Below are 27,211 nucleotides of genomic sequence, written 5' to 3' on the forward strand. Positions count from 1 at the left end.
ATCTTTTGTGTGGTTAGTGTAACTTAATATGTTTTGTTTCACTAGTTGTTGCACACACACAAATATTTTTTAACAACTTTTACTATATTATTTTTAAATAATTAAAAATATATATAATATGCATAAATCTAATATTTGTAAAAATTTAAAAAATGATAAATAGTGTATGGGCACCTGGTTAAAGGTAAAATGGAATAAGAAAAAAAAAATAAAAATAATACAATAGTAATAAAAAAATACAAACAATATATATAAATATTATGCATATATTGTATAGCAAATATTTACAAATCAACTGAAGAAATGACACGGAATGAAGGAAAGAAAAAATAATAAATGAAATAAACAGAATAATAATAGAATATAACTTGATAATATAAATTAAATATGCTTTATAAAAATTTGAAATAAAATACAAATGGTGAAAACAGCAAAGTCTGGACAATAAAAAAGTATATATATTTTTTATTATTATAAATATATGTACATGAAATAAAGGGGAAAAAGATACAACTAGTTAGGACAAAGTTCTTTTTTTTTTTTTTTTTTCTTTCTTTAATTTTCATTTTTATATTTTTGTTTATTTCTTTCACTACTTCATACGATGGGAGGTTACTTTTCCAAAAGCTTGGAAGAATCTCTTAGGGAAGAAAAGCGGAATTTAAATCGATCCATAAGAGAATTAGAAAGGGAAATATTTAAGTTGGAGAATGAAAAAAAACAAATTGAAAAAAACATAAAGCTATATGCCAAAAAAAATGATATAAGTCTTGTTCGAACATTAGCAAAAGATTTTGTAAAAGTAAAACAAACTGTTACAAAATACAGTAAAATAAAATCACATTTATTTTCTATGAAAATAAAATTACAAAGTGTTAAATCTTCTGAACAGTTAAGTAAAAGTTTAAATGATATCAATAAAATAATTACAAGAGTAAATAAATATATTGAATTAAAAAATATTAATAAATCTATATACGATTTTCAAAAACAAAATGATGAAGTCTCATTAAAAGAAGATATGCTAGATGACCTGTTCGATACATTAAATTATGATATAGACATGGCAGAGGAAGAGGATATAATAGTTTCAAAAGTTTTAGATGGTTTGGGTATACAAATGAATTCAAAATTAGATGAAATACCATCGGTTAGTGAACTTAAAACTGAGCAAGTTGAAACTAACGCAAATGTAGCGGATTTCCAAGAAAGAATTAACAATTTGAAAAAGTAATCCCTCTTTCATTTTACAAATATGTAGAATGATAATTAAATATATTTAAAAAAAAATTGACTTGTGGATACACAACATTTGTGTGCAACCATAATTTTATTTATTTGTGTAATATTACTAAATCAGAGAAAAAAATGTTAAAAAATATGTTTTAAAAACTTTTATCCATATTATTGCGCATAATTCTATACATATATGTGTTTGCAAATTAAAGTAATAATTTTTTTGTTATATAATCATATTTTGTTTTATAACATCATTTTCTATTTAATGATACATAAATTACTGATTTGATTTTATTTATTTCTTCTTTATTTTGTTATAATAATTTTTTTATTAACCCATTGTAAACTTTTCATAAAAAATCAATATTTTTATGAACAGACATGTTATTTTACTATTTCACCTGACTGTTCATATTTTTTTTAAACCAAAATAAATAAATGATTAAAAAATATCAATAGCTATATTTAATATGTCAAATTCGATATTTATGTGTCTTTTCAATATAATAAAAGTGGTTCTTCGATTATATATATAATAATTATTCACAAAAAAAATGAAAAACATTTTCACCAAGTTTTCACATTCATTAATATTTGCAATTTGGTCCATCTTTATAATGTTTTCATGGATTCCACTATCTCTTTAACTACGTCTTCAACATTTGGAAGGGCTCCCATACCTTTCAAAAAGGAGATTAATTTTAATTTAAAAATTAAGTAAAGTTTGATTAAAATATAGGTGTGTCTTACAAAATGTTTGAAACAAAAGAAATATGAAAAAAGTTAAAATGTAGTATATAGAAAGAGGAGTTTCTTACCGTATTCACCACATGCCAAAACTTTTTCGATAGGTGGAATGACCTTAAGATTGAGAAAAAAGATACATAAATATAAACAATTTATTAATAATATATACATGAAGTAGTGAAGATATAGTGAAAGGGAATTGTGAAACCCTTTTTGGTATGCATACTTTTATTCCCCATGATGAAATGATATCAAGCTGATGTTTTGTAATGGGATGATTAAACATGTATGTGTTCATACATGGAAAAACAATAATTTTTTTTTCAAAATTCCAACACCGACAAATAGAGGTCTGAAAAAAATATGAGAGAAAATTAAAATATTTACATTTCTATATGTAAAATGATTAGATTTAGTGAATATACATTTTTGAAGTATTTACTAATAAATTGGGACAAGCGCCATTTGATATATAAGCCAGTGTATTGGCATCTAAAGGGCATATAACAAAAATATCAGCCCATTTTCTTAATTCTATATGTAGGATATCATCACCTCGGTCTTTCCATAACCATTCATCTTTATCTAAGAGTACTTGTTCTTTAAAATTGTTCAGAAATTTTTCAAATGCAACATTTGTAGCTACATATTTTATTTCTATAGGAATATTTTTATTTTCGCATTCTTTTTTTAGCTTGTCAACTATTTCGCTAGTTTTAATTGCAGCAATACTTCCAGTAATCCCGAGTAGAAGTTTCATGCTAATATATTTTTTTTATTTTACGTAGGTGGGCATATTATAGAAAAAATGTAAAAAATAGTCATACCATGTTATATATAATGAAAGAAATTAATATATATTTTTCCTATTTATAATATTGTTTTATAAAAAATAATATATATATATATTTTATGAGAAAAAAAAATTTGGAATACCTATCTGTCGGTGATCCATTTAGAGAGTTAACAAACAGTGACAACTTTTCCAACGCAAAAATAGGTGATAATATATGGCAAAAATATGTATTATTTTTTTTTTTTTAAATTAAAAAAATAGCACAAACAGGGATTGAAATACGTTGAAAAAAAATTAATTAAAAAAAATATATATAATATAAAAATGAACATAAATGATGATAGTGAAAAAATAAAACATCAAAATAAGTATTGTAATAAAAAGTTTTAAATGCTAGGAACATCAGTATTTTTAATTCGATTAGTTTGTATTTTTTGGTTACTTTAAAACAGTTAGAAAAAATATTTATAGACCCATTTTGTTGGTCATTTTGCTATTTTTTGTATAATTAATTTTTGGCATATTTGTACGTTTTTGATTTTTGATTTTTTTTTTACTTTTTTTATTACAACCTTTGAGAAGTTTTCTTAAATAAAAGGGGGGCATATTTCTACATATGTTGTGGATATTTCATTTTATTTGAAAGATGAATGATGATTTAGAATGCGACTATAGTACATACGATTTGTTGTTTTGCCCGACAACCCCATGGCCATGTTTGTCTTTCGATTTTATTTATGATAGCCAAGCTAAAGAAGATTATACTTCAAAATTAAAAATAAATGGAAGGGAATTTAAAGGAAATGAATTGGCATACCCAATTGACGTAACATGTGTTTCAGGAACACAAGCAACAGACAAAAAGTCAAATAGTATATATGTAATTAAGTGGGGAAATTTAAATAAGCTTGATCTTTATCTAAGCTCTGAAGAGATATCTAGCGATGATGAAAAAGTAGAAAATAAAAAAGGTGTCGAGAAAAATAATAGTAATAATAATAAAGCTAGTGAAGATGATAGTGTAATTATATGCAAATCTATAAAACATATTCATGGGTGCATTAATAAAATTAAAAATAATAAAAAAATAAACTCTTTAGTCGGAGCATGGTGTGAAGATAAAAAAGTATATATTTATGAAATTGGTGATGAAATAAATGGTTTAAATGAACGAATGTATAATGAGAGTATTCAAAAAGATCCTGTTTATATTTTTAATAAACATAATAATGAAGGTTTTGCTATAGATTGGAATCCGATATATGGTGCTCAATTATTAACAGGTGATAATGATGGTAATTTATTTTTATGGCTACCTGACAATATGGCAAAATGGAAACATGAAAATTTAATCTCTTCATCTATCGGAGTTAATTGTGATAAACATAGTATAGAGACTGTTCAATGGGCTAAACATGGGAATGGGGTAGGACATGTATTTGCCATGTGTTCTTCTGATAAAAGTATAAAAATTGTAGATACTCGAGATATTAAAAGTGGTTCAGGTGATAGTCAGATGCAAAACTTGGTTAGTCGTGAAAATGGGATAAAAATAGATATTCCTAATGCACATTCGAGTGATGTTAATGTTATAACATGGAATGAGAATTTTGAATTTTTATTGGCATCAGGTGGAGATGATTCACTAGTTAAAATTTGGGATATACGTAATACATCGAAAAATGTAGCTAGCTTAAATTTTCATAAAGATTCTATTACATCAATTTCATGGGATAGTAAAGATACTTATGTGGTGTTAGCATCTAGTTTAGATAATTCGATTTCCGTTTGGGATCTATCAGTTGAATCTGAAGCTTTAGAACATTCTTTTGCTCAATACCCTGATCAATTATTGTTTGAACATAAAAATCAAAATTTTATAACAGATGCAAAATTTCATCCATATTATTCCGGTGTTATAGTATCAACATCAGGAGAATGTTTCAATATATTTAAACCTTATAACACATAAAAGAGATAAAAACATTACATTAAAATAAAGAAATATTTTTAATAATTAAATGTTTATTAGCCATTGTATGATTTGCATATTCAATATGATCAGTATTTGATTTTTACTCTTTTTGAAAGATGGATATCTAAAAATAATTGTTTTTTTTTTAACATTTTCCCCTTAACTCTTTCTTTTCTATTTGTCTACATATTTATGAATACATATATATTTTTTTGCTACCTTAATTAATCATGGGTTTAAACTTTTAAAATTTTTAAATTATAAGAATTTATTATGAATTTATATATACATATGTAATAGAAAAAAAATAAAGGAAATAAAACAAAGAGAAATAGATAGATGTGAATTTGTGCATATTTTGGGATCAATTTATAAGTTTAACTAATGGGTTCTGATTCCTGAAGCTGATTTGAAAGCTGTATCTAAAACTTCGCTAACAGTTGGATGAGAATGAACCATATATGCTAAATCATAAATAGTTAAATTATGATTGATAGCTAAAACAGCTTCATGAATTAATATAGAAGCATAATTACCAACTATAAAAACACCAAGTAATTGTTTTGTATTTTTATTATAAATCATTTTAACCATGCCATTACTATTGTCATTAAAATTATATGACCCTTTATTATATGAATTATTTTTATTACTATTTAATGATATATTATTTTCGCATAAAATTTTTGAGTTTGATTTATAATAAGTTATTTCTACATCTACAGAATCAGGATACAATTTTTTTGCTTCTTTTTCAGAAACTCCGACAAATGCTAACTCTGGATTAGTATAACAAACAGATGGTATATTTTTATATATTATAGGTTTATTGGATATGTTTTCAACTGAATCTATAATTTCTTTTTTGTTCTCTTTTTTGTTTTCTTTTTTATCTATGTAGTCAATTACTCTTAAGGCTTGATGTGAGGCTGTGTGTGCCAGCATCTGTTTACCGTTTGCATCTCCGATGCAAAATATGTTATCATGTACTTGGGTATCAATTGATTTGTTTATATCGGCATTGCTTTGGTTTGTTTTTTGAATGGGTTCTATTTGAACCCGTAATTGATCATCTACTGAAACAAAGCCTTTATTCATTTTAGCGTTTAAATTTTCAAGGCCGATATTTTCAGTATTTGGTTTTCTACCAGTAGCGATTAGGCAACTGTCTACATGAAGTTCCTTAACAGGTTCTGTATCTGTTTCAGTAGTATAATTTTCTGAAGCAGAATCAGTTTTAGGTCGGGACGAATAACCAATGACAACAGGTTTGTTGGTCGAAGCTGGATAGACATACTTGATTTCTGTGTTTAGGAAATAATTAATAGGTTTATTTTTTAAAAAGGCATTTTCAAAATATTTAGCAACATCTGTATCAACAAAAGGAAGAAATTGAGAGGAGTATTCAAAAAATGTAACTTCAGATCCTAATGCTGTATATATGTCTGAAAATTCTAATCCTATTATACCCATACCAATTATAGAAATATAATTTTTAAGACCTTGTAGATTTACTGCTTGATCACTAGTAAATACCGTTTTTTGATCGACTTGAATATTTTGTGGTACATTTGGAGTTGATCCAGTTGCTAATATAATATTTTTTGTTTTATATATTTGTTTATTTTTTTTACTTTGTATAGTATGTTTATCAATAATATAGCCATGATCATAAACTACCTGAACAGATTGAGAATTTCGAGTAAATTTTGTATTTTTCATACCATGTGTTATTCCATTTTTTAATTTTTTAATAACATTTTGTGTATATTCTTTTAATTTGTCTGTATTAATACATATACTATCTGCTATTAATTGTGTGCTTTTTACTTGATCTTTTTCTTTATCTATATAAGCATTACTATATATGCCATAGCTACATAATTTACTCATATTTTTTAATTCTCTATATTTATTTGTTGCATATAGTAAGGACTTACTTGGAATACAACCAACATTAACACAAGTACCTCCTAAAGATTCTTCGTCTCCTGCAAACATAACAACTTTTAAATTTCTCTCCATTGCATTTATAGCAGCTGCATGACCACCAACACCACATCCTAATATTGCAACATCATATTCGTTTGGCATTATTTCCATTTTAGGTGTATCATTATTTTCTGATTTAGCATTTAATTTGGATTTTATTTTTTCACTATACTTTATACTACCATTTGTAGGGAAAAATATTTTGTAATTTTGTAAGTCTATGAAAAATTTTTTTTTTTTACAAGGAAATAGTGCAATGTTACATCCTTTTTTCATTATCCAATTTGTATTCAATGGAGAAATAGATTTAGTATCTTGTAAAATTTTAACTCCTTCATTTTTTTTTAAAATAAAGAGGAAACTTACACATATTAAAGTAATTGCACTTAATTTGTGGAGTTTAATTTGGGTTATTATTCCCATTTTATCAAGTTTTTTTTTATATAAAGCTCGAAATATAATACAAAAAGGATATAAATTTTAGTTTGATATGTATTTTATTTTAATGTGTGGTTTGTGTAATTTAAAAACTAAAAGGGAAGACGTAAATAGTGATATATTATTAAGTTACATATATATTGCATAGTTTCTAGTGGTACACTACACAGATCTATGTTGATCTGTTTTTTTTTTTTTTTTTAAATATTATTTGTGCTAATTTGAAGAATGCATAAAAAAATATATATAGTATCCTTTTTAAATAAGTGTATTTTATTTTGGTGAAACATATTCAGAACAAATTTAAAACGGGGTGGCATGTAGAGGAAAAAAAAACTAAATAAATAGGCAACATGTGTGTCGTTGGATTTGTATTTTTTTTTTACATTTTAATTGGAATGGGGGGTTTAAAATAATTTGTTTTTAATCATGGGTGTCGAAAAATTTAATCAAAAAAAATAATATTTCATAGTAGCATAATATATGTATAAATAATAGAACAAATTTGATGAAAATGTTGAGTAAATAGAATAATATCCATTTATTTGTTGAAGGGATAAATAAAAACAGAAATGGGGGTCTTTGTTATACACAAATTATTTTCATATCACCATACTAAATGGGGAAAGCTATAATACTGTATCAAAATATGATTACATTCTTGAAAAGTGTAGTATATCTTTAAAAGTTATGATTTTTTTTAGAGTGTATGCCTATCCATACTGTTAGGCGTCTATAATATATTCAGAGTCCCCATTTTTCTATTATATAAATGGGAATGTATATGGGAATAAAAATATGTAATTGTTATAAAATATTTTAGTTATAGTAAATTAAAAAAAATGTAAAAATATGAGGAATCTATGTCATAGAGAGATTTAACTTGGGTAACCTTTTCAATCTAGCAAACTTTGTGACGTCTAAAATTTTCCAAAATATTCGAAACAACAATAGAACAAAAGAATAGATATGTGCGTATTCCTTTTCATTGCAAAAATATATGCATACGATATTATAAAAAATGTACTAAATAAAGATTATATACACATTATTTTCCGAATTTTCCATACTTTTCAAAAAGAAAAATAATATATGCATATATTATTGTAAGTATTTTATTAAAAAATTTTTAGATTGTATTTGATATATTTAAACACATTATTTAGTATTCTCCCATGTGCAAAACATTAAATAGTTTTTATATTTTATAAAAAATAATATATTTTTATGATTAATTTTGTTTTAAAAATTTGACTTATTTTAAATCAATAGTTTTTCCTTTTGTGTGACATTATTAAAGCGGAGGAAAGGATAAAATAAAAGAGAGAAAGTATAAAGAATTTAGGACGGGAAAAAACTGAGGAAAAAAAAATAGTATATTTTTTATTGTGATAAAAAAATAATAATTTTCCATATTTTAATTAAATTCAAATTTCCTATAAAAATAAAATGCACATTTTATTAAAGCAATTATATTATAAATAAAATTTCTTTTGTTTTATATGTTACTACAAATTATTATCCTTTGTTTTGTTTTTCTTTATTTTACTTTTTTTTCGCATGATTGAAATTGTATGCATGCTTAGGCGTTTGATATTTGTATAAACTTTTTTATGAACGTTCATATTTTTTTTATTTTTTTATATATATTTTTATTAACGTTCATACGTTTTTATCTTTTTCCTAATTTTTAAAATATTATTATTATTATATATTATATAATATAGTTATATTTTTTTGTAATTTCTTACAGTTAGATATGCAGATATATTAAATGGACTATTATTTTGTGAAAACAGTTTTATCTGTTATTCACATTTAATATATCAGAGCATATATACGTATGTATAGTATTATATTTTCCATAAATAAATGATTTAGCTGTTTATGTAGTAAATAACTTGTAACGATATATATATATATATTTATTATATTTAATGGGGACAAGATGAATGAAAATCCCAACTGTGACAACAATTTTATGCTTGGAAATGAATGGGATGAATTTAACTTTAAAGATAAAGAAAAAAAATATTTAAATGAAAATCATGGTAATCCCAACCAAATAAATGAAATGGATTTTTTCTTTGATAATTACAATAATAAAAATAATGCTAATACCTCCCACTTTTCAAATAGTGCAAGTGGGAAGAATGGAACACAAAGAAAAACTAATATAAATGGAAGTAGTGACACAAGTTTTAATAAATATTTGACAGATAATATTAACGATCCTCTATGGGGTGAGTCTAATGAAAGTTATAATGTGGGTAAAAGTAAAAAAGAAACAAGTAAAACCCCAATAAAAAAGGCAAGTCAAAAATCGAATAAATTAATTTCAAATATGGATGAAGTTAGTAATACCTTTGACATAAAATCAAGTGAACCAAAATTAAATCCTGACTCTACCTTTGATTTATGGGAAAAATTCACAGAATATGATAAAGAATATGAGCTTGCGGGAAATGATTTATCATATGAAAAAAAAAAAAAAAAAAAAAAAAATCAGGATGATTATATAGTTCATACTGGAAAGGGATCGATAAATAATTCTAATATATATAAGAAAAGCGGTAATGATATTGATGTGATTTCAAAGAATAATCGAAATATAGTTAAGGAGAATGAAAAAATAAAAAATTCAGCTGATTATCATAAAAAAAATGAAAATTCTAATACAGTAATAAAGAGTGATTCATTTTATGAAGGAGAATTTACACCAAGTTTAAAAAGTGGAAATAAATTGTCATCATATGATGATATAAATTTAAATTCTGAACATGACATAAAAATTGAATACTGTTCAGATAAAAGTATTTCACAATGTAAAGTAGTAAATAGTAATAGTAATAAAATAAGTATAAAAAAAAAAAATGATATATTATTGAATGAAGATTATGAAAAAAATATTTATAATAAAAAGAAAAAAAATAAAGACTTAGTCATGAATAGTAACGACAATAATAGTAGCATGTTGTCTGATTCGAAGCATTCTGTTAGTAGTCTACAAGTTAATAATAAAATGGTAAAAAAAAAATCTGAATCTGTAAATAGCAATAATACTAGCAAATATCGTTACATTAGTAGCGATAATAATAATATGGATGATGGTCACACAAAAGGAAAAGTGAAAATTTCAAAAAAAATGGCTTCAGGTCAAGAGTTAGTAAATAGTTATAAAGATTGTACTAAGGGTGTGGATGAAAAAAGTAAAGAAGAAGTACAATTAAAAAGTGAAATAAAGAAAAAGAAAATAATGAAATCTATAAATAATCCAAATATATCACAATCATTTACTAGTAGTATGATAGATGATTCGGAACATACATATTATGATAATACAAAATTTTCTGAACAAAGTAGTAGTAATTTATTAAAGCTAGATGAAAGTTCAGAATTTTTTTGTAACTCTAATACGATAGGTGATGAAAATATGAATGGAAAAATTAAAAAAATAAAAATGAAAAAAGGAATTAAAGAAGAAAAAAATACAAAAAAAAAAAATATAGAAAATATGGATAATAATAAAAAAGAAATAAAAATAAATAAATCAAGAACATCAAAACAAGCAGAACAAAATTATACACTATCGTCGGAAGAAAATCAAACATTTGAATCCATAAAAACAAATGATAGTAAATTTTTTGATGAGATTAAAGAATATTTGCATAATAAAAACATAAAAGAAACAGCAAATGCAGAAAAAAAAACGGACTATAATTTTAATGCATTTGATGATCTAAATGAAGATTTAAAATTAAAAAAAAAGCAAACCATTCGAGCTAGTAGTAAAAATATGATATACAGTGACAAAGAAAAGGTTCGAAATAGTTCAAGTTCAGGAGAGAAACTATCAAAAGTGACAAAAATGAAAGATCGAGTAAAAAGTGTAGATATAATGAATGAATCAGAATTAGAGATAAAATCGAATGAAGCAAAAATAAAGGGAGAAAAAAGTTTCGAAAAAAAACAGAGCATAAAACAAAAGGGAGATGAGGGTGTGAAAAAAATTAATGAAGCAAAAATGTATAATAGCAATAGTACAATGAATAGCAATTTTAGTAATAGCTCGAATTTAAAAAAGAAAAAAAGCATCTCTGATAAAACAACAGTTTTAGATTCGATAGAAGAAAATGCTAGCAAATTTTATGGAGAAAAAGAGGTATATGCAGATAGGGGAGTAAATAATGAAGGTAATAAGATAGGTGAAAAAGGAAGCATAAAAAATGGCATACATACAGATATAGCAACTGATGAAGATGACACTACAATTAATTATAACGATGATGAAAATGAAACAGTAAATTCGAATAGCAATTCAAATAAATTTTTTGTAAAAAAAAAGAAGGATTCATCTATGGATGGGAATGAAATGTATGGGACTGATCTTGGGTTTGAGGGAGTAGAGGAAGAAGTGAAAAAAGTTGACAATAAAAATGAAGGAATTCAAAATGATGTCAAGAATGAAGGTAAAAATGACGAGATTCAAACCGAGTCACTCATTCAAAAGGGAAGAAAATTTAAAAACATGTTTATCTCGTTTATTAAAAGGGAGAGTTATAAAAAGGATGAGGAGGAAAATGAGCAGGTTGATGAAAATAAGATAATAACAAAAAAAGAATTTATAAAATGGAATGAAATGAATTTAAATATGTATAATGAAAATGGAAGTAATGATAAGACAGTATCAAGTTTGTATGGGTTTGGAATGAATAGGAAATCGGTTAGTATCGAATTTAATGATGTAAGTTTAAACAAGTTAGAAGAAAGTAAAAAAAGTGCAAGTAATGAAAATATGAAAACATTTAGTAACGATACAATATCTGAAAATAATTCAAATGGTAAAAAAAAAGCAAATACTATTTATAATAATTTTTTAGAGAGTTTAAAACATCCATCATGTAAAATAGTAGTAGATAAAGTAAAGAAATTTATTTTAAATTTTCCACAGAATTTAAGTAGAGAAGAAGCAGCAAATAAAATCCATACATTTATAAATGAAACTCAACCTATATTATTAAAATCGAGTATATATAAAAATTTAAATATAGATCAAATAAATATAATTATTCAAGGATATGAAAAGTTTATAATACAAAAATTATATTTTTATTTATATCGTATGGATCCAGAAGATAAAGATCAAGATGAACAGATTTATACAAAAATAAATTGTTTACAATGGGTTGAATTAAAACATTTAGAAATTTGTGAAAGTATAGACTTAGATCGTTTAAAATTAGCACAAGGTGAACTTTTAAAAATTCAAAAAATGAAAGCACCATATGATAAAATAATTATGATACTAAATTGTTGTCGTATTGTTACATCTATTTTATTTGAAGCAAAAAAAAATGTTAAAAAAAAAAAAAAAAAAAATAATGCCATAGCAAATGAATCTTCCTTTTTTGAGGATAGTTTTACATCAACTAGTGATACTAAACAGGTGGGAAGAGATAGTCAAGTTATAAATTTAATGGATTCAAATAATGTGAAGGATGAATTATCGACAAGTTCATTGGGTTTAGACGAAAGAAATGGCAGCAAAAATGAAAACAGAAGTGATAAAAAGGTTGAAGATAGTGATGATGAATTATTGCCATGTGCTGATGAGGTTCTTCCTTTACTTATATATGTAATTATTAAAACAAATCCTCCTGAATTAATATCAAATATTACATTTATACAAAATTTTAGACATCCAAATCATTTTGTTTCAGAGGAAGCATATTCTTTTACGCAATTTTGTAGTGGTGTTGAATTTGTTAAAGAGCTTGGTAAGACTACATTTTTAAATATTTCTGAAAAAGAATATAAAGAAAATGTTAGTAAAGCGGAAGAGTTTTATTTAAATGAAGTTAAAGAGAGTAATAAGAAATTACAAGAAACTGCTGGTAAATTAAATGATTTTATAAAACATTCAAATGAAAAAAAATTAAATAATAATATTATTACTAAAATTGAATCAATAAAATTAAAATATGAAAATGTGGAGAATTTAAATACAATTACAATTTCAGATTTATCGTCACTTTTTGAGGAATATAAAGTTCTTGTAGAATTAAAAAAAAGTATTTTAAAAGATTTACAAGATCATGCATAGGTATGATGTAACACTAGTATGTTAATTATAGATGAGGGATAATTATATTATTTGTCTTCATACTATGCATATATCTTTTTTTATATCATATTAATGAATGTTGTATTTTTATCTGTTTTCCGTTTTTTCTTTTTTTTGTTGAACATGTGCATATATATTTTTCCATTTTTTTTATATAATAATTATTTATGATAATTTGCCTCCTGAAAATGGTTGGATTTATTCGAATTATGGCTGTTTGTACGCATATGTTTGTTTTTATATTTCTATGTATTATGGCTATTTGTTTAAGGATAATTTTTATTTGGGTACCATATTTGAGAGCCCATTTCATTGTATGCCTTTCCGTTTCCTTGTTTGCTTTATATAGTTTTTTTTTTTTTCTATTATTTTTTTCTGAACTTTGTAAAAAGTGTATTAAAATTTACAAAATTTACAAAATTTTTAATATCCGTTTTTTCTCCATATGAAATCGGGGGAGATATACGCACTGCTTATTTCACGTTGAGGGGAACGAAAAAAAAATGGAAAAAAAAAATGGAAAAAAAAATGGGAGAAATGTATTACATTCTAATTATGAAACATATTTGATAAAATCCTTAAAACATGTATGCACACTTATAAAAATATATTAATTTCTAAACCAATTTTTTAAATGGTTTTAAATAATTCCATTTTTAAAGGGTATAAGCATAAATTGATATTTATAAAATTGAAAAAAAAAAAATTAATTTGTTCATAATTGTATTTATAGTTAATACATATACATGGACTTTGTGAAGCATGAGACTAAAATTGTAATGTTCCAGAATATTAATTAATTTTTATTTTTTTTTCTAAAATTGGTTTGGTTAATTTTTTTTTAAAACGGCAAAGGGAACTGTTTCAAACTTGATGAGGTATAATATAATGTTTGTAAAAAGGTAATATCTTTTTTTTAGAGAGAAAAAGTTAAATAATGGCAGTAAAGGGAGAGATAAAATGAAGTATGTATAAAGGAAAGGGGGAGAAGTTAAGAAAGATAGGAAAATGAATTAAGGGTATACACATATATATACTTGCAAATGTGATTACTGTGTATTATTATGACTTGAGATTGTTCAGGTACTTTTTTTTTTTTTTTTTTTCTTTTTTTCCCTTTCTTTTTTACAAGATGATTTTTCGATTTAATTTAACCTGGGTAGGGTTTATTTTATTTTATATATTTTTTATATACATGCACAATTGTATAAAATTAAATAAGTATAATAATAAAGTTATAGGGCATAGATTGATGAACATATCTAGTAATGTAGTGTCAGGACAGATAAATAAAAATAATAATGAAAGTCAAGTACAAAACAAGAGAAGTATATTTGGATTTGGTGGATCAAATAAATGTAATATAATGATTAGTTGTTATGATAAAGCTGGGGTTTTTGATAAAAGTTTCTTTTTATTGATCGACGAAAAAAGTAATATTAAATATGTAAAGGAACAGATTGAAAATATGCATGGAATACCAACAAAATTTCAAGAGATATTTTATGAAACTAAAAAATTAGATAATAATGTAACAATAAAAAGTTTAATAAAAGGGAAAGATATTAAATTATTAAATTTTCGTCTAATATCTGTTTTACCTCATTTTTTTAGTGAAGATTCTAACAAAGTAAATAAAAATGTTGAAAATGTTGAAAAAGAAAGTAAGAAGATAAAAATATTGAAGGATAAATTAAAATATTATGGATGTATAACATTATTTAATGAATATAAGAAATTGTTAGAAAAACTTAAAGACAATAAAAATAGAATTATAAAAAAGGATGTTGATATTATTGAATCATTTAAAAATTTTGATAGAGAATTTGAACGTTTGTTAAATAATAATAATATAAGTTTAGAAAAAATAAAAAAAGAAATACAAGATTTAAAATATTTTGATAAAAAAAAATTATTATTAAGATTAGAAATAGATTATCCAAATATGGATAATTTATTATTAACTAGAATAAAAGAATTGATTAGATTTTATTATTTAGGGGATATACAATCTGTAATTAAATTTTCTTTATTTTTTTATATTTTATATAAATATGCTAATTATCCTCCAGAAATAAAAAAAATGTTTTTATATTTGTCTATACTATTTTTATTGGCTCCTTGTAAACCTATATATAAATTTTGCCACTTTCTTTTTTTTTCAATTCCTACAAGTTTCCTATATACAGGTTAGTTTTTGTGTATATCTTATTTGGTGTAAGTATGCCATACTATTTTAATGTGATACACTTTTTATTTGTTAATGATTTTACTTTTGTAGGTTTTACAAATATACTATCTGCTTCTTATCAGCAAATATTGATGTGTCAATAATTAGATATGATGGATTATTATACACTTTGTTATTTACTATGAGATGAAAAAGGGGGAACTTCGAATATGGCATATATACACAACTATATGGATTGGCAAACCGTAATTTATTCTCACACTTATTTGTTTTAAAAAGTTGAAGTTGACTTTTTATATCATAGGTTATACAAATTGAAAAGGAACATTACAATATTTTACGTAAATCCATATATATATATATATATATATGCATACATACATATATGTGGTATTCTTACTTATTCATTCTTTTGTTTTTTTTTTATCACTTTTTTCTTTGTTTATAAGCATGTTTTGTTATTCGACATTTTCCAAAAAAAAAATCCAATTTTTTATTATTTGGTTTTTTAATTTTATTTTTTGTGTAAAATAAAAATGGCATATTTATAATGTAAAATTTTTTTATACAACCTTAAAAAAAATTAAATTAATTTTGTTTTATCATAATAATAAGTAGTAAAAAGCTTTAGCAATTTTTAACCGTATATTATTATGTATAATATAGTATGTAGAAAGTTTTTCACTTATTTATATATATACTATATTACTTAAACCCCGGGAAAAAAATATTCCTATATAAACATTACGTAAATTATGTAAATTATTAATATATATATACGCTTTATTATTTTTATGTTACTAAAAAATATGTTGATAACACGGTTTATTAATAATAAGAATAATCTTGTTTTTCTTTATATATAAAAGGAAAAAAATAAAAATATATATGCTAGTAGTAAAATAATGGCAAATTAGAATAAGAAAAAAATAACATATTTTTTTAAGCACATAAAAAGGGAAAAAAAATAATTTAAAAAATCATAACATCAGATATATATTTATATTTACATTACTTTATATATATATAACAATTTATATGTATTATAAAACAAAACAAATATTGATAATAAAAACACACAAAAGAAGATGATGCAAACAGGTATATATATCATCATATTATATATTTTTAGTTTATTTTATTATGCTATAAATTGAATGAGAAAAAAATAAATATTATTATTACATATATATAATTATCCAAGTATGTAGCTAACAGTTTAGATTATTTTTTTTACATAATTTTTTGTTCTATTATTTTTGTTACTTTAGAAAAAAGGAACTGGGTTGATATTGACGTAGATGATGATGAGTCATTAAATGATAATGAAAACAGTAAGTGAAAAAATTTTGAAGAAAAAAAATAAAAATCGACTATGGAAAAGGATTACATATTTAGACTATGTGAACCAACTATTGGTTTAAAAAAAAATAGAATTATATGCACCCTTTTATTTCTTTACATGTTTATTATAATTTTTGTTTGAAACCCTTTTGTAGAAAAAAAATGGGAGGATATAGACGCAGATGATGATTTAGAGAGTAACAAAAAATTATCTTACTTTACTAATTATGAAAATGGAGTTAAAGTTGTTACAAAATATTCTGAAAACTTAAAAAAGCAAACAGTGAAGGTAAATATATTAATATTTTACAAATCATTTGATATGTATGTGTACATAATTTTATATAATCCATGCTTGCAACCCATTTATTCTTTATCTACTTATTTATTACCCCCTCCCTAGGTTACAAAAAAAATTAAAGAAGTAATAATAAAAAAACGCCTTAACAAAGAAATCGAGAATCGTCTTAAACTAAAAAATTTCAACGTCGATGCTGTAAGGAATGAAAACATATGCACACATATTTAAAAATAAGGACATATATATACAAATTTTTTATAAATATTTTATTTATATAATTAATTTTTTTTCCATTTTTAATATCCTATCACAGTTTAGCTCGGTTATTGTTGAACCAACTGATGTTGTAAATATTGAGCCTCCAAAAAATAATTTATTAGACTTCCTTAAAGATACTGAATATGACTATTTATTTGCTGAACAAACAGATAAAACAGCAAAAGATTTGAAAAATAGATTTAAAATGTTTAAAGATGAAGAAGCAGAGGTATATTATATATGGCTAATCCACTTTTATAATTATTCTTAAATTATATTTTATTATTTATATACTTATGTGTATATGTTTTTTTTTCACTTTTTTACTATTAGGAGGCTAAACCAGATGATCCTAATAAAGCTGGAGCTAAGAGAGACATGATGTATTATCGCTCACATGTAAGATTTAAATAAATGAAATGATTTTATATGTATTTGGGTTTATGCTGATTAGTGTTTGAAATATAATTACTACATATGTACACATAAAAAATTTACATTTTTAATAATAAAAAATAATGTTTCTTTTTTTTTTCTCCTTTTAACAGGATACTCAAAATAAAGAGTGCACTATTCGTGTAACGAATCTAAGCGAAGATGTTAATGTAAGTTTTAAAATGAAAATCGTATAGCAATTATACAGAAAAAAAAACATAAACATAATAAAATGTGATATGTACATATTTATGTATCACACATAAATGGAGCCAATATTTGATACCCTATTCATCATATACATGCATATTTTTTTATAACAGGAGAGTGAATTATCCAACTTATTTGGGCGTGTCGGTCAAATATCTCGAATGTTTTTAGCTAAGCACAAGTATGTTATATTTTCATGTGTTGCATCAGAATATGTGCGTATATTTATATGTACACATTCATTAGTTGGCTTATAATTCACATTCATAAAAACGGTTTAACAACATTATATTTGTATATTTTCATTATTAGGGAAACACAAAATTCCAAGGGTTTTGCTTTTATTACATATTCCAAGAGAGAAGAAGCAAAAAGAGCTATAGAAAAGTTAAATAGACATGGATTTGAAAATCTCCTCTTAAGTGTAATATATGAATGAAAAAAAGAAAAATATATAAGTCATAAATTCTTAAGCATCATGCTTTATTTTTTTCATTTTTATAAATTTCTTACAATTTTTTTATCATTTTTTATAGGTGGAATGGGCCAAACCATCAAACAGATGAAACATGAATTGTTCATACTTATTTATTTAGTATTTTTTTTTAATTTTTATTATTATTAAGGCTATATATTTTTTTTTATTTTAAAAGATCTACACATTTTAACTTGTACTGATTATTATTTTTTATTATGTTATAATTTATTCCCAAGCAATACCTAAAAAACAAATAAAATAAAATTAAATTAAATATTAAAAAAATATTAAAAAAAATGTTAAAAATATATTTTTTAATTTGGGTTTGTTGTAAGCATTTTTTATATAACCATTCAAATAGATATATTTCCTCTGGGTGTGTAACTTTAAATCCCTTTCGAATATCATCCCAATATTCTTTTAAATCACTGTATGTATTTCCATATTGCATGTTATAAATAGCGATGATCAAATCCACGAAGTTGTTTTCTATAAAAGTGTTACATTTTGTGGTTGTAAAATTGTGTATGTAAACAGAGAAATATATGTCTACATATGCAAACTTAAAATTGACACTTGTGGTGCCCTAAATTTTATATAAATTTACCATAATAATCATATAGGAAAACGATTTTCTTCTTAGGATTTAGTTCCATATTATTTCTATACATATTTATATCATTATTATTGTTATTATTATTGATGATGCTCATATTATTATCTTGGTCTTTTGTTGCTCCTCTCATAAAATAGTTTTTAACCTTTTCTGCAATGTCACTAATAGTGCTCTCTGTACTAATTGTTTCATTTTGAGGAGCCGTAATTGGTGCTACATTTGCTGCCACATTTGGTGTAGTGTTTTCATTCAATGATCGGATATTCTCCATAAAATTGTCATCTTTTAGAGACTTTAAATATGAAGTAATATAACAAATTTTGTTTTTACTTTCGCTTTTTTGCATAAAATTGGATACCTCTTCATATAGCTATTATGCAAAAAAAAAAAAAAAAAAAAAAATTAATTAAAAAATATGACTGGTTCATAAATTTTTTTGTAAGCTTACACAATTTAATATTTGCACACAAATAATTGGAAATTTTATTTTTTTCAAATTTTTACCTTTTTTTCATTAATGCTATAAGGATTTTTTATAAAATTGTAATTTATTTCGTTTAATACAAAATTAGAACTGGTAATATTTGCATCCGTTGTTTTTAAAGAAAAAGGTTTGTATAAATCAAAAATTTTTTTTTCACATTTCATTTTATTATTATATTTCATAAAAGATATAATTTGCATATCATAGTTATCCATATCACCAATTAGATCGATCATTTCTCCAGGGTTTTCTTGTTTATATTTCTCTATTTGTTTATTCATGCTATTTTTTAAGTCGTCTTTTCTTAGTTTATATGTAATCACATCGAATGGAAATTTTCCTAAAATATATAAAGATGAAAATTTAACAGCATGAAATATGCATGTGTAATAATATATATGCACATGTTTGTATGTAATTCATTTTAAGATTATTTTTGTGGGGCTTACCTGTAAAGACATAGTATTTTTTATTGCTAACAGTAGGAATGAATTTGACTTCGTTTTCATATTTATAATTATACAAATCCAAATGGCTACATATATGACTTTGACCAAAATAATAATTAAAAACATAATAATAAGTAAAATATGAAGTGGAAGCAAATAGAGTAAGGAAAATTAATGTTTTAAAAAATTCGAAAATTGCATATTTTTTGCTTATTTTTATTTCACTTATAGTATTTGAGCTTGTTGTATCAGTTAAAGTTTGAGTAAAAAATTGGCTACTAAACATTTTTTTTAAATTTTTTCTATCTATTTTAATAGTTCTTGTATTTGTTTTATTTTCATTATTATTATTATCTTCATTCCTTTCTTTATTATCATTTTCTTCTTTTGGTTGATTAATTTCATCTTGATCGTCATCAAAATTAAATTCATTGTCTAAACTTCTATAAACATTTTTTATTTCTTTCTTACTCGAACTTTTTTTAATTTTATCTGATATTTCAAATGTTTCCATCTTGGAAATTAAAGGGGAATTGTCAATCTTCTTCTCATCCATCTTATTTTAGTTTGGAAAATATGGAGGGAAAAATGAGGGGAGGGAATTGTGCTCTCAAGGCTGTATGATAAGGGTTGTAGCCGTTTAGTTAAAGCATACAAAAAAAATAATAAATTATGAACAAATCAGGCAATATAATAACAAATTAAGCTAGCCAAAAAATGTGTAAATTTTGGTGGTTAGTCTTTATACATTTTACAACCTGAATAGGTATAAATAGTATGTATGTGCACACTTAAAGAATATTGAAAATGTGTTGCTTTAAAAAGGTAGTAAATAAATATATTTTTTTAATTTGGTGTATAAAAGATATATAATATGTAAAGCACACTTAATCTAAAAAGTAAAAGAATATTATGAAATCGTAAAAAATGCCCTTAAGACGAAATTGTTTTTTTTAATAATACAAATATATATATAATTAAATAAAATTACAAATATATAAACATATTTATTTCAATGGAATAAATATATAAATTTTTTGGGGGTGGTAGTTCTAATATATACCAGAAAAATCCTAAACGATTTTTGAAAAAAAAAAAATATCTTATTAAGGTAATAAATTGTAATGTGCATGTGTGCCTTGTTGCTCCGTATTTTACATATAAAAATAAATATTGTATTTTTTCCCTTTTTCAATATTTACATATTTTATATAAATAGTAATATTTAATTATTTTTTAGTTTATTTAATTCCTTTCTTATAATTTTATAATTAACAATTAAGCGATATATCTACAGAAATTAAATTTTTTTATATTTTTTTAAAGCTTTCCATATTTTCTTCCGTACATTTTTACGATTTTTGCAATTTCACCTTGTCAAAAATGAATAAAAATGAAATTCATAAGAGTTTGGAAAAGGAAGATATTAATAAGCTCATCGATAATTCTTTAAAGTCAGCAGATACCGATGATGAGCATTCCTATTTTTTACAACAAAATAATATTTATTGGGAAACAGGTCATAGGACATACATTCCCTTTTTTCACTTTTTGATACATAAATATACTAATAAAATAATAGACGATCAAGTAAGTTTGTTAATTAAAATTTTAATCACTTTTTAGTATGATACTTTTTTGCATACAATTATGTATTTTAAAATATATCTAAATTTTATTTACAGATAAGAAATTTTCGAAACAGTGTAAAAAGTGTGCATCATACTCCATTTGTATTTCACAAAGATGGATATTTTAGAAGTTATTATGGTGACCCAGATATTAACATGATTTTTAATTTAAAAAAAAATACAAATTTTGTTTTTAATTCAACAGGATCATTGAATTCGTATAATTTGCTAACCAACAATTGTACTTATGATAAGCCTACACACATATTTAACCAAGTACTTATGAGTGCATTTAAAATGGATTTAAAAAACGCTTTAGAAACAGCCATATGAATGCACACATAGGCTGATAAAGAAAGGAAATACTAGCCATATGGTGAATTATAAATATGAGCAATATAATGAACAAAGTAATCCATTTAAAGTTGTTAAAAAAACATCGAAAAAAAAATGTCTTAGTGACATGTGGAATTGGTACCTATATAAATGCATAGTCGTACAGGGCCTAAATAATTATTGAACTTTTGCTACTAATTAATATTTATTTTATAAATTAAATATAGGTGGTTAAAATAGTATAAGAAATGTGAAGAGGTAAATATGTAAGTTTATTATAGGGTAAGAAATTTATCGATTATTAATTTGTATAATACAAACAAGCCTATTTTTAAGCTACATATTTCTTCATTGATTATTACAGTAGTAAAAAATTAGACAATAAATATATATATCATGTATAAATAGTGTACCATTTTTTATAAAAACTGAAATATATATGTGAAGTTTAAATATGTATATTTATTTATATTAATACTCCACTTTAAGTTGTACTGTTATGTGTGTGTATTACGAATTAATATTGTTAGTAGCATTAAACATTTTTTCGAATTCTCGAAATAATTTTTTTCTTTTTTTTACCCCAATTTGTTTTCTATATGTTATAACTTTTTAAAGCTAATTAACAAATCGACAAAATGTAAAAAAATCGTATGAACAAATCATACATATTACATTTTTTAAGTAAACATAAAACTAAAAAAAAATGGAGAAAACTTGTAAAGTTTTATTACCTAATCTATAATTTTCCTTGACATATTAAAACTGTAGTAATTTACAAATAAATTATATCATACTTTTATAAATAAAAAAAAATAATTCAATGCTATAAATGTGCAATCTATATTTCCCATTTTCTTTTAAGTTATAAAAAAAATAAATATAAACTAATTTCACCTGAATATGCAATGTAATATGTATTCATGTACGCCTTTTTTTGCATGTATATGCATATTTTTTTCCTGACTAATTGTGGAACAAATTTTTTTGACACTATGCAGTTTTGGCATTATGTTTTATCATGATGTATGCTATGCCTTATTATAATTAAATATATTTTTTTTTCATAATATTTCAGAATATATATATGCAAAAAAAAATATTACATAGTAATATGTATTATAGTAAATAAAAAACATAAAGTGAAATAATATAATATAAAATAACGATAATGTAGCAATAAAACGATGGATAACATGTTAAACTTATAAGTATAATGCTACCTCGTGTTTTTTAAAAATATATATATGTAATTTATAATAAAACACCTATGCTAATCATTAAGTAATGAACACCGCAATTTAAAGGAGGGTGTTAATTTTTTCCCCCTATAATATATATATGTATGTGTGAAAATATACGATTTTTTAGCTAGTTATATGATATTTTCCAGTGAGTCATAAAAAATGTATGAACGTTTATTTAACAAAGGGAATATATTACAAAAACTTAAAGCCAACTTCAATTATAATAAAAGAGGATTCAGTGGAGGGAAACAAAATGTGGAAGTAAAGTATATAAAGGAAAGTAAACAAAAATATTTATTTTTAACAGCTGCAGCATCGATATCATTATCAGTGGGTTTAACTTATGCATATGAAAATTATGTATTATATAAATGGAATAATAAATATGATTATTATTATAACCCTGATTTAAAGACTGTACAAAATAAGTTACGTGAAAGAAAAGAAGGGAAACGAGAAAAAAAACATGTTTGTAAACATATTATATTAGTAAGGCATGGACAATATGAAAGAAAAAATCGGAATGATGAAAATTCTAAAAAATTAACAAAAGAGGGTTGTAAACAGGCAGATATTACAGGAAAAAAATTAAAAGACATTTTAAGTAACAAAAATATAAGTGTTATTTATCATTCGGATTTAATACGTGCAAAAGAAACAGCAGAAATTATAAGTAAACATTTTCCAAATGCTAAATTAGTAAATGACCCAAATTTAAATGAAGGAACTCCATATTTACCTAACCCAATACCACGTAGTTCGAAATTTGATGCCGAAAAAATTAAAGTTGATAATCAAAGAATAAATAAAGCATATGAAACATATTTTTATCAACCTCCAGGTGATGAAGATGAATATCAATTAGTAATTTGTCATGGTAATGTAATAAGATACTTTTTATGTAGAGCTTTACAATTACCTTTATTTGCATGGCTAAGATTTTCGAGTTATAATTGTGGAATTACATGGCTAGTCTTAGATGATGAAGGCTCAGTCATATTAAGAGAATTTGGATCTGTTTCACATCTTCCTTTCAATAGTGTTACATATTTTTAATCATTTATATGAACTTTTTGCAACGATCATATATCGTGTGCGTATTTCATATATTTGTGTATCACAATTGTCATATTATATTAAGGTAATTACTTTGTACAAAACACCAAATTTTTTCTTTTGTTTTCCATCCGTGTTATAATTTTGATTTATATTTTTTTATGTGTACACATTTATTCCTTTTCTCTTTTTCCCATTTTATAAAATTATTTAGAATGTTAATAGAACTATTTATATAGCTACAAAATAATTTAATGTTAAAAATATGAACATGTGTGTAGCTAGCTAAATTGAAAAAAAAAAATAATAATAGGGAATAATAGCTCGCACACTTATTCCCCCTTAGTAATTATTTTCGTTAAAGTGTAATCATAATTATTTTAAAAAAATTACATATGTATATATGTGAGTTATTTTAAATATAAATATAAGGTATTATGCGGCGTTTCGTTTTATAAAAAAATGCAATTAAAAAAGTTTCATTGCAAAATGTAAAAAAAGTGCACATAAAAAGGGTTAAATATATATGTGGCACATATATAGAGAGAGAAAGTGAAACGTGCACTATCATGTGGAAATCGGACATGAAGTGCTTTTTCCTTTGTCGATTTGTATCGTCATATATTATAAAATTCATAATCTCGTAACTGTTTCCTAACGTGAGTTCTATAACCTTGCTCAAAATCATTTGCAGTTATAATATATCTATTTTTTCTTATAGCTTGCATTCCAGATTCTTGTGCTATTGCAGCAATATCTGCTGCACTAATTTTATCAGTTCTAACAACAAAATTTTCAATATTAACATCACTACTGACATTCATTTTACTAATAATAGTTTGGAAAATTAATCTTTTTTGTTTTCTATCAGGTAAAGGGAATTCGATTTTTCGATCAAGTCGGCCAGGTCTTAATAAAGCTGGATCTAATGTATCAGCTCTGTTAGTTGCCATAATAACTTTAACATTTGTTGATTTATCAAATCCATCCATTTGATTTAAAAGTTCTAATAAAATTCTTTGAACTTCTCTATCTGCTCCTGTTTGTGCATCAAATCTTTTTGTTGCAATTGCATCAACTTCATCAATAAAAATAATTGATGGTGAATTTTCTCTTGCTAATCTAAAAACATCTCTTACCATTCTTGGTCCTTCTCCTAAATATTTTTGAACAAATTCTGATCCAACAACCCCTATAAAAGTAACTTTAGTTTCATTGGCAACGGCTTTAACAAGCATAGTTTTTCCTGTACCAGGGGGTCCATAAATTAATATACCCATAGGTGGTTCGATACCGATTTTTTCATATAATTCTGGGCTTTTTAATGGTAATTCAACTGCCTCTCTCATTTCTTGTTTTTGAGTATCTAATCCTCCTAAGTCTGTATATTTAACATTTGGTCTTTCACTAACTTGTAATAATTGTATACTGCTATCTGATTCTGATGGTAAAATATTAACTATCGAATGGCTATGTCGATGTAATGCCACACTAACAGATGGTTTTAAATCTTCTTTGTTTAATGTTGATAATATTCTAACATAATAATTAGATCCGGCTGTACTACTAACTATACCATAGTTATTATCTATGATATCTAAAAATTGCCCTATTATAAGTGGCACACTTTGTATTCTTTTTATTTCATTTTTTGATCGAATTAATTCCCTCTTTAAATTTTTGTGTTCCTCCTTAATATATTCCTCCTATAATATATGATAAAAATAAAGAGTATGTATATAGTATATGGATATATGTATGGTTTATACGATAGGGTATGTTATTGCTCCCATATTTTCAATGTAACTTTATATTCAAATATGATTTTGATAAAATTAAGAGATGAGAAGGTATGAAAAAAACATATTATAGCATGAAATAGTAATAAAAATTATATGTAAATATAATAAAAATGTATAATATGATAAAAATATACAATTTTTGTATTAGCATAGTATGTATATGGATTCCATACACACATATACATATAGATATGGAAAAATGAATGGGTGATTATAATTTTTATCTTACCTGAATATTTAAAATATCAAGTTGTTTCTTCAGAATTTTCAATTTTATATAATAATCTTCCTCCTTAAGATATTTACTAACATTTTCTATTTTTCTCATATTGTTTTCTTTTGGGTTAATTTAAAAAATTACTCTCATGTTACTTTTTATGGAAAAAAACAAACAAAAACTTAATTATAGATATTTTCGCTAGCTTTTGCTTATTATGATATATATTTTTTTTTATTATTTGTTGATTGAAAAGTTTCAAAAAAAATGTATATAAATATGCATGATGCTATATAATATTTTATTATTTATATTTATGTATTAGAATATTATTGCATATATAAAATATTTTGGATGAAGAGAAAAGGAAAATAATTATAATAAAATATATGAATGCAAAAAAAAAATGCAATACATAAAATTATATACACAAATGTTGCATACAAATTTTAATATCTTTTTCAACTTTATCCATAATTTTAAATATTTTAAATTGGTTAAATATTTTAGCACATAAACATGGTTATGTAAGGATCCATACTATATATTCATATTTATGTTATGTAAAATATTTCTCAACCATTAAAGTTTTTTTACGTTATTAAAATTTTCAAACCCTTAAATTTGTATTTTTTTTCTCAATTTTTACAAAACAAGCCCGTTATATTTTATACTATGTAAGGCTTTGTGTGTGTATGTGCAAGTAACTTTCTATATGCAATGTATAATTATGAATATATAAATATAATATTGTATATGCAAAAATAGTATATTATATTTTTTCTAAATGGCTATTCCACTTAATTGAAAGAAATAGTTACAGAGAATAAATGGCAAATGCTATA

At 23.7% G+C, this 27,211-nt stretch overlaps 11 protein-coding genes across 11 annotated transcripts; 7 read left to right on the forward strand and 4 right to left on the reverse strand.

The window, feature by feature from the left end:
* Positions 1-604: 604 nt before the first annotated feature.
* PVVCY_0701440 (vacuolar protein sorting-associated protein 2, putative) lies at positions 605-1,234 on the forward strand (the record flags this gene model as incomplete). The annotated part of the gene is made up of 1 exon (XM_008627905.1): positions 605-1,234. The coding sequence occupies one exon, from the start codon at positions 605-607 to the stop codon at positions 1,232-1,234; it is 630 nt and encodes a 209-aa protein (XP_008626127.1).
* Positions 1,235-1,851: 617 nt separating this feature from the next.
* Positions 1,852-2,746, reverse strand: PVVCY_0701450 (phosphopantothenoylcysteine decarboxylase, putative; the record flags this gene model as incomplete). The annotated part of the gene is made up of 4 exons (XM_008627904.1): positions 1,852-1,919; positions 2,058-2,100; positions 2,213-2,338; positions 2,429-2,746. The coding sequence occupies 4 exons, from the start codon at positions 2,744-2,746 to the stop codon at positions 1,852-1,854; spliced, it is 555 nt and encodes a 184-aa protein (XP_008626126.1).
* A 682-nt stretch (positions 2,747-3,428) lies between these two features.
* On the forward strand, positions 3,429-4,754 carry PVVCY_0701460 (ribosome assembly protein RRB1, putative; the record flags this gene model as incomplete). The annotated part of the gene is made up of 1 exon (XM_008627903.1): positions 3,429-4,754. The coding sequence occupies one exon, from the start codon at positions 3,429-3,431 to the stop codon at positions 4,752-4,754; it is 1,326 nt and encodes a 441-aa protein (XP_008626125.1).
* Positions 4,755-5,138: 384 nt separating this feature from the next.
* On the reverse strand, positions 5,139-7,172 carry PVVCY_0701470 (dihydrolipoyl dehydrogenase, apicoplast, putative; the record flags this gene model as incomplete). The annotated part of the gene is made up of 1 exon (XM_008627902.1): positions 5,139-7,172. One exon carries the CDS (start codon positions 7,170-7,172, stop codon positions 5,139-5,141), a length of 2,034 nt encoding a protein of 677 aa, XP_008626124.1.
* A 1,963-nt stretch (positions 7,173-9,135) lies between these two features.
* Positions 9,136-13,290, forward strand: PVVCY_0701480 (vacuolar protein sorting-associated protein 9, putative; the record flags this gene model as incomplete). The annotated part of the gene is made up of 1 exon (XM_037634182.1): positions 9,136-13,290. One exon carries the CDS (start codon positions 9,136-9,138, stop codon positions 13,288-13,290), a length of 4,155 nt encoding a protein of 1,384 aa, XP_037490323.1.
* A 1,153-nt stretch (positions 13,291-14,443) lies between these two features.
* PVVCY_0701490 (ubiquitin, putative) lies at positions 14,444-15,645 on the forward strand (the record flags this gene model as incomplete). Its single annotated transcript, XM_037634183.1, has 2 exons — positions 14,444-15,500; positions 15,593-15,645. The coding sequence occupies 2 exons, from the start codon at positions 14,444-14,446 to the stop codon at positions 15,643-15,645; spliced, it is 1,110 nt and encodes a 369-aa protein (XP_037490324.1).
* A 945-nt stretch (positions 15,646-16,590) lies between these two features.
* On the forward strand, positions 16,591-18,616 carry PVVCY_0701500 (eukaryotic translation initiation factor 3 subunit G, putative; the record flags this gene model as incomplete). Its single annotated transcript, XM_008627899.2, has 10 exons — positions 16,591-16,603; positions 16,774-16,836; positions 17,002-17,135; positions 17,250-17,342; positions 17,461-17,634; positions 17,739-17,804; positions 17,954-18,010; positions 18,164-18,231; positions 18,363-18,474; positions 18,587-18,616. The coding sequence occupies 10 exons, from the start codon at positions 16,591-16,593 to the stop codon at positions 18,614-18,616; spliced, it is 810 nt and encodes a 269-aa protein (XP_008626121.2).
* A 75-nt stretch (positions 18,617-18,691) lies between these two features.
* Positions 18,692-20,633, reverse strand: PVVCY_0701510 (conserved Plasmodium protein, unknown function; the record flags this gene model as incomplete). The annotated part of the gene is made up of 5 exons (XM_008627898.1): positions 18,692-18,770; positions 18,879-19,017; positions 19,136-19,514; positions 19,649-19,968; positions 20,078-20,633. 5 exons carry the CDS (start codon positions 20,631-20,633, stop codon positions 18,692-18,694), a joined length of 1,473 nt encoding a protein of 490 aa, XP_008626120.1.
* An 827-nt stretch (positions 20,634-21,460) lies between these two features.
* PVVCY_0701520 (conserved Plasmodium protein, unknown function) lies at positions 21,461-22,041 on the forward strand (the record flags this gene model as incomplete). The annotated part of the gene is made up of 2 exons (XM_008627897.1): positions 21,461-21,667; positions 21,763-22,041. 2 exons carry the CDS (start codon positions 21,461-21,463, stop codon positions 22,039-22,041), a joined length of 486 nt encoding a protein of 161 aa, XP_008626119.1.
* A 1,409-nt stretch (positions 22,042-23,450) lies between these two features.
* Positions 23,451-24,347, forward strand: PVVCY_0701530 (phosphoglucomutase-2, putative; the record flags this gene model as incomplete). The annotated part of the gene is made up of 1 exon (XM_008627896.2): positions 23,451-24,347. The coding sequence occupies one exon, from the start codon at positions 23,451-23,453 to the stop codon at positions 24,345-24,347; it is 897 nt and encodes a 298-aa protein (XP_008626118.1).
* A 617-nt stretch (positions 24,348-24,964) lies between these two features.
* On the reverse strand, positions 24,965-26,477 carry PVVCY_0701540 (26S protease regulatory subunit 6B, putative; the record flags this gene model as incomplete). Its single annotated transcript, XM_008627895.1, has 2 exons — positions 24,965-26,053; positions 26,379-26,477. 2 exons carry the CDS (start codon positions 26,475-26,477, stop codon positions 24,965-24,967), a joined length of 1,188 nt encoding a protein of 395 aa, XP_008626117.1.
* Between the last annotated feature and the right edge of the window lie 734 nt (positions 26,478-27,211).

Source organism: Plasmodium vinckei (genome assembly GCF_900681995.1).
Source record: "Plasmodium vinckei vinckei genome assembly, chromosome: PVVCY_07".
Lineage (NCBI taxonomy): Eukaryota > Apicomplexa > Aconoidasida > Haemosporida > Plasmodiidae > Plasmodium > Plasmodium vinckei.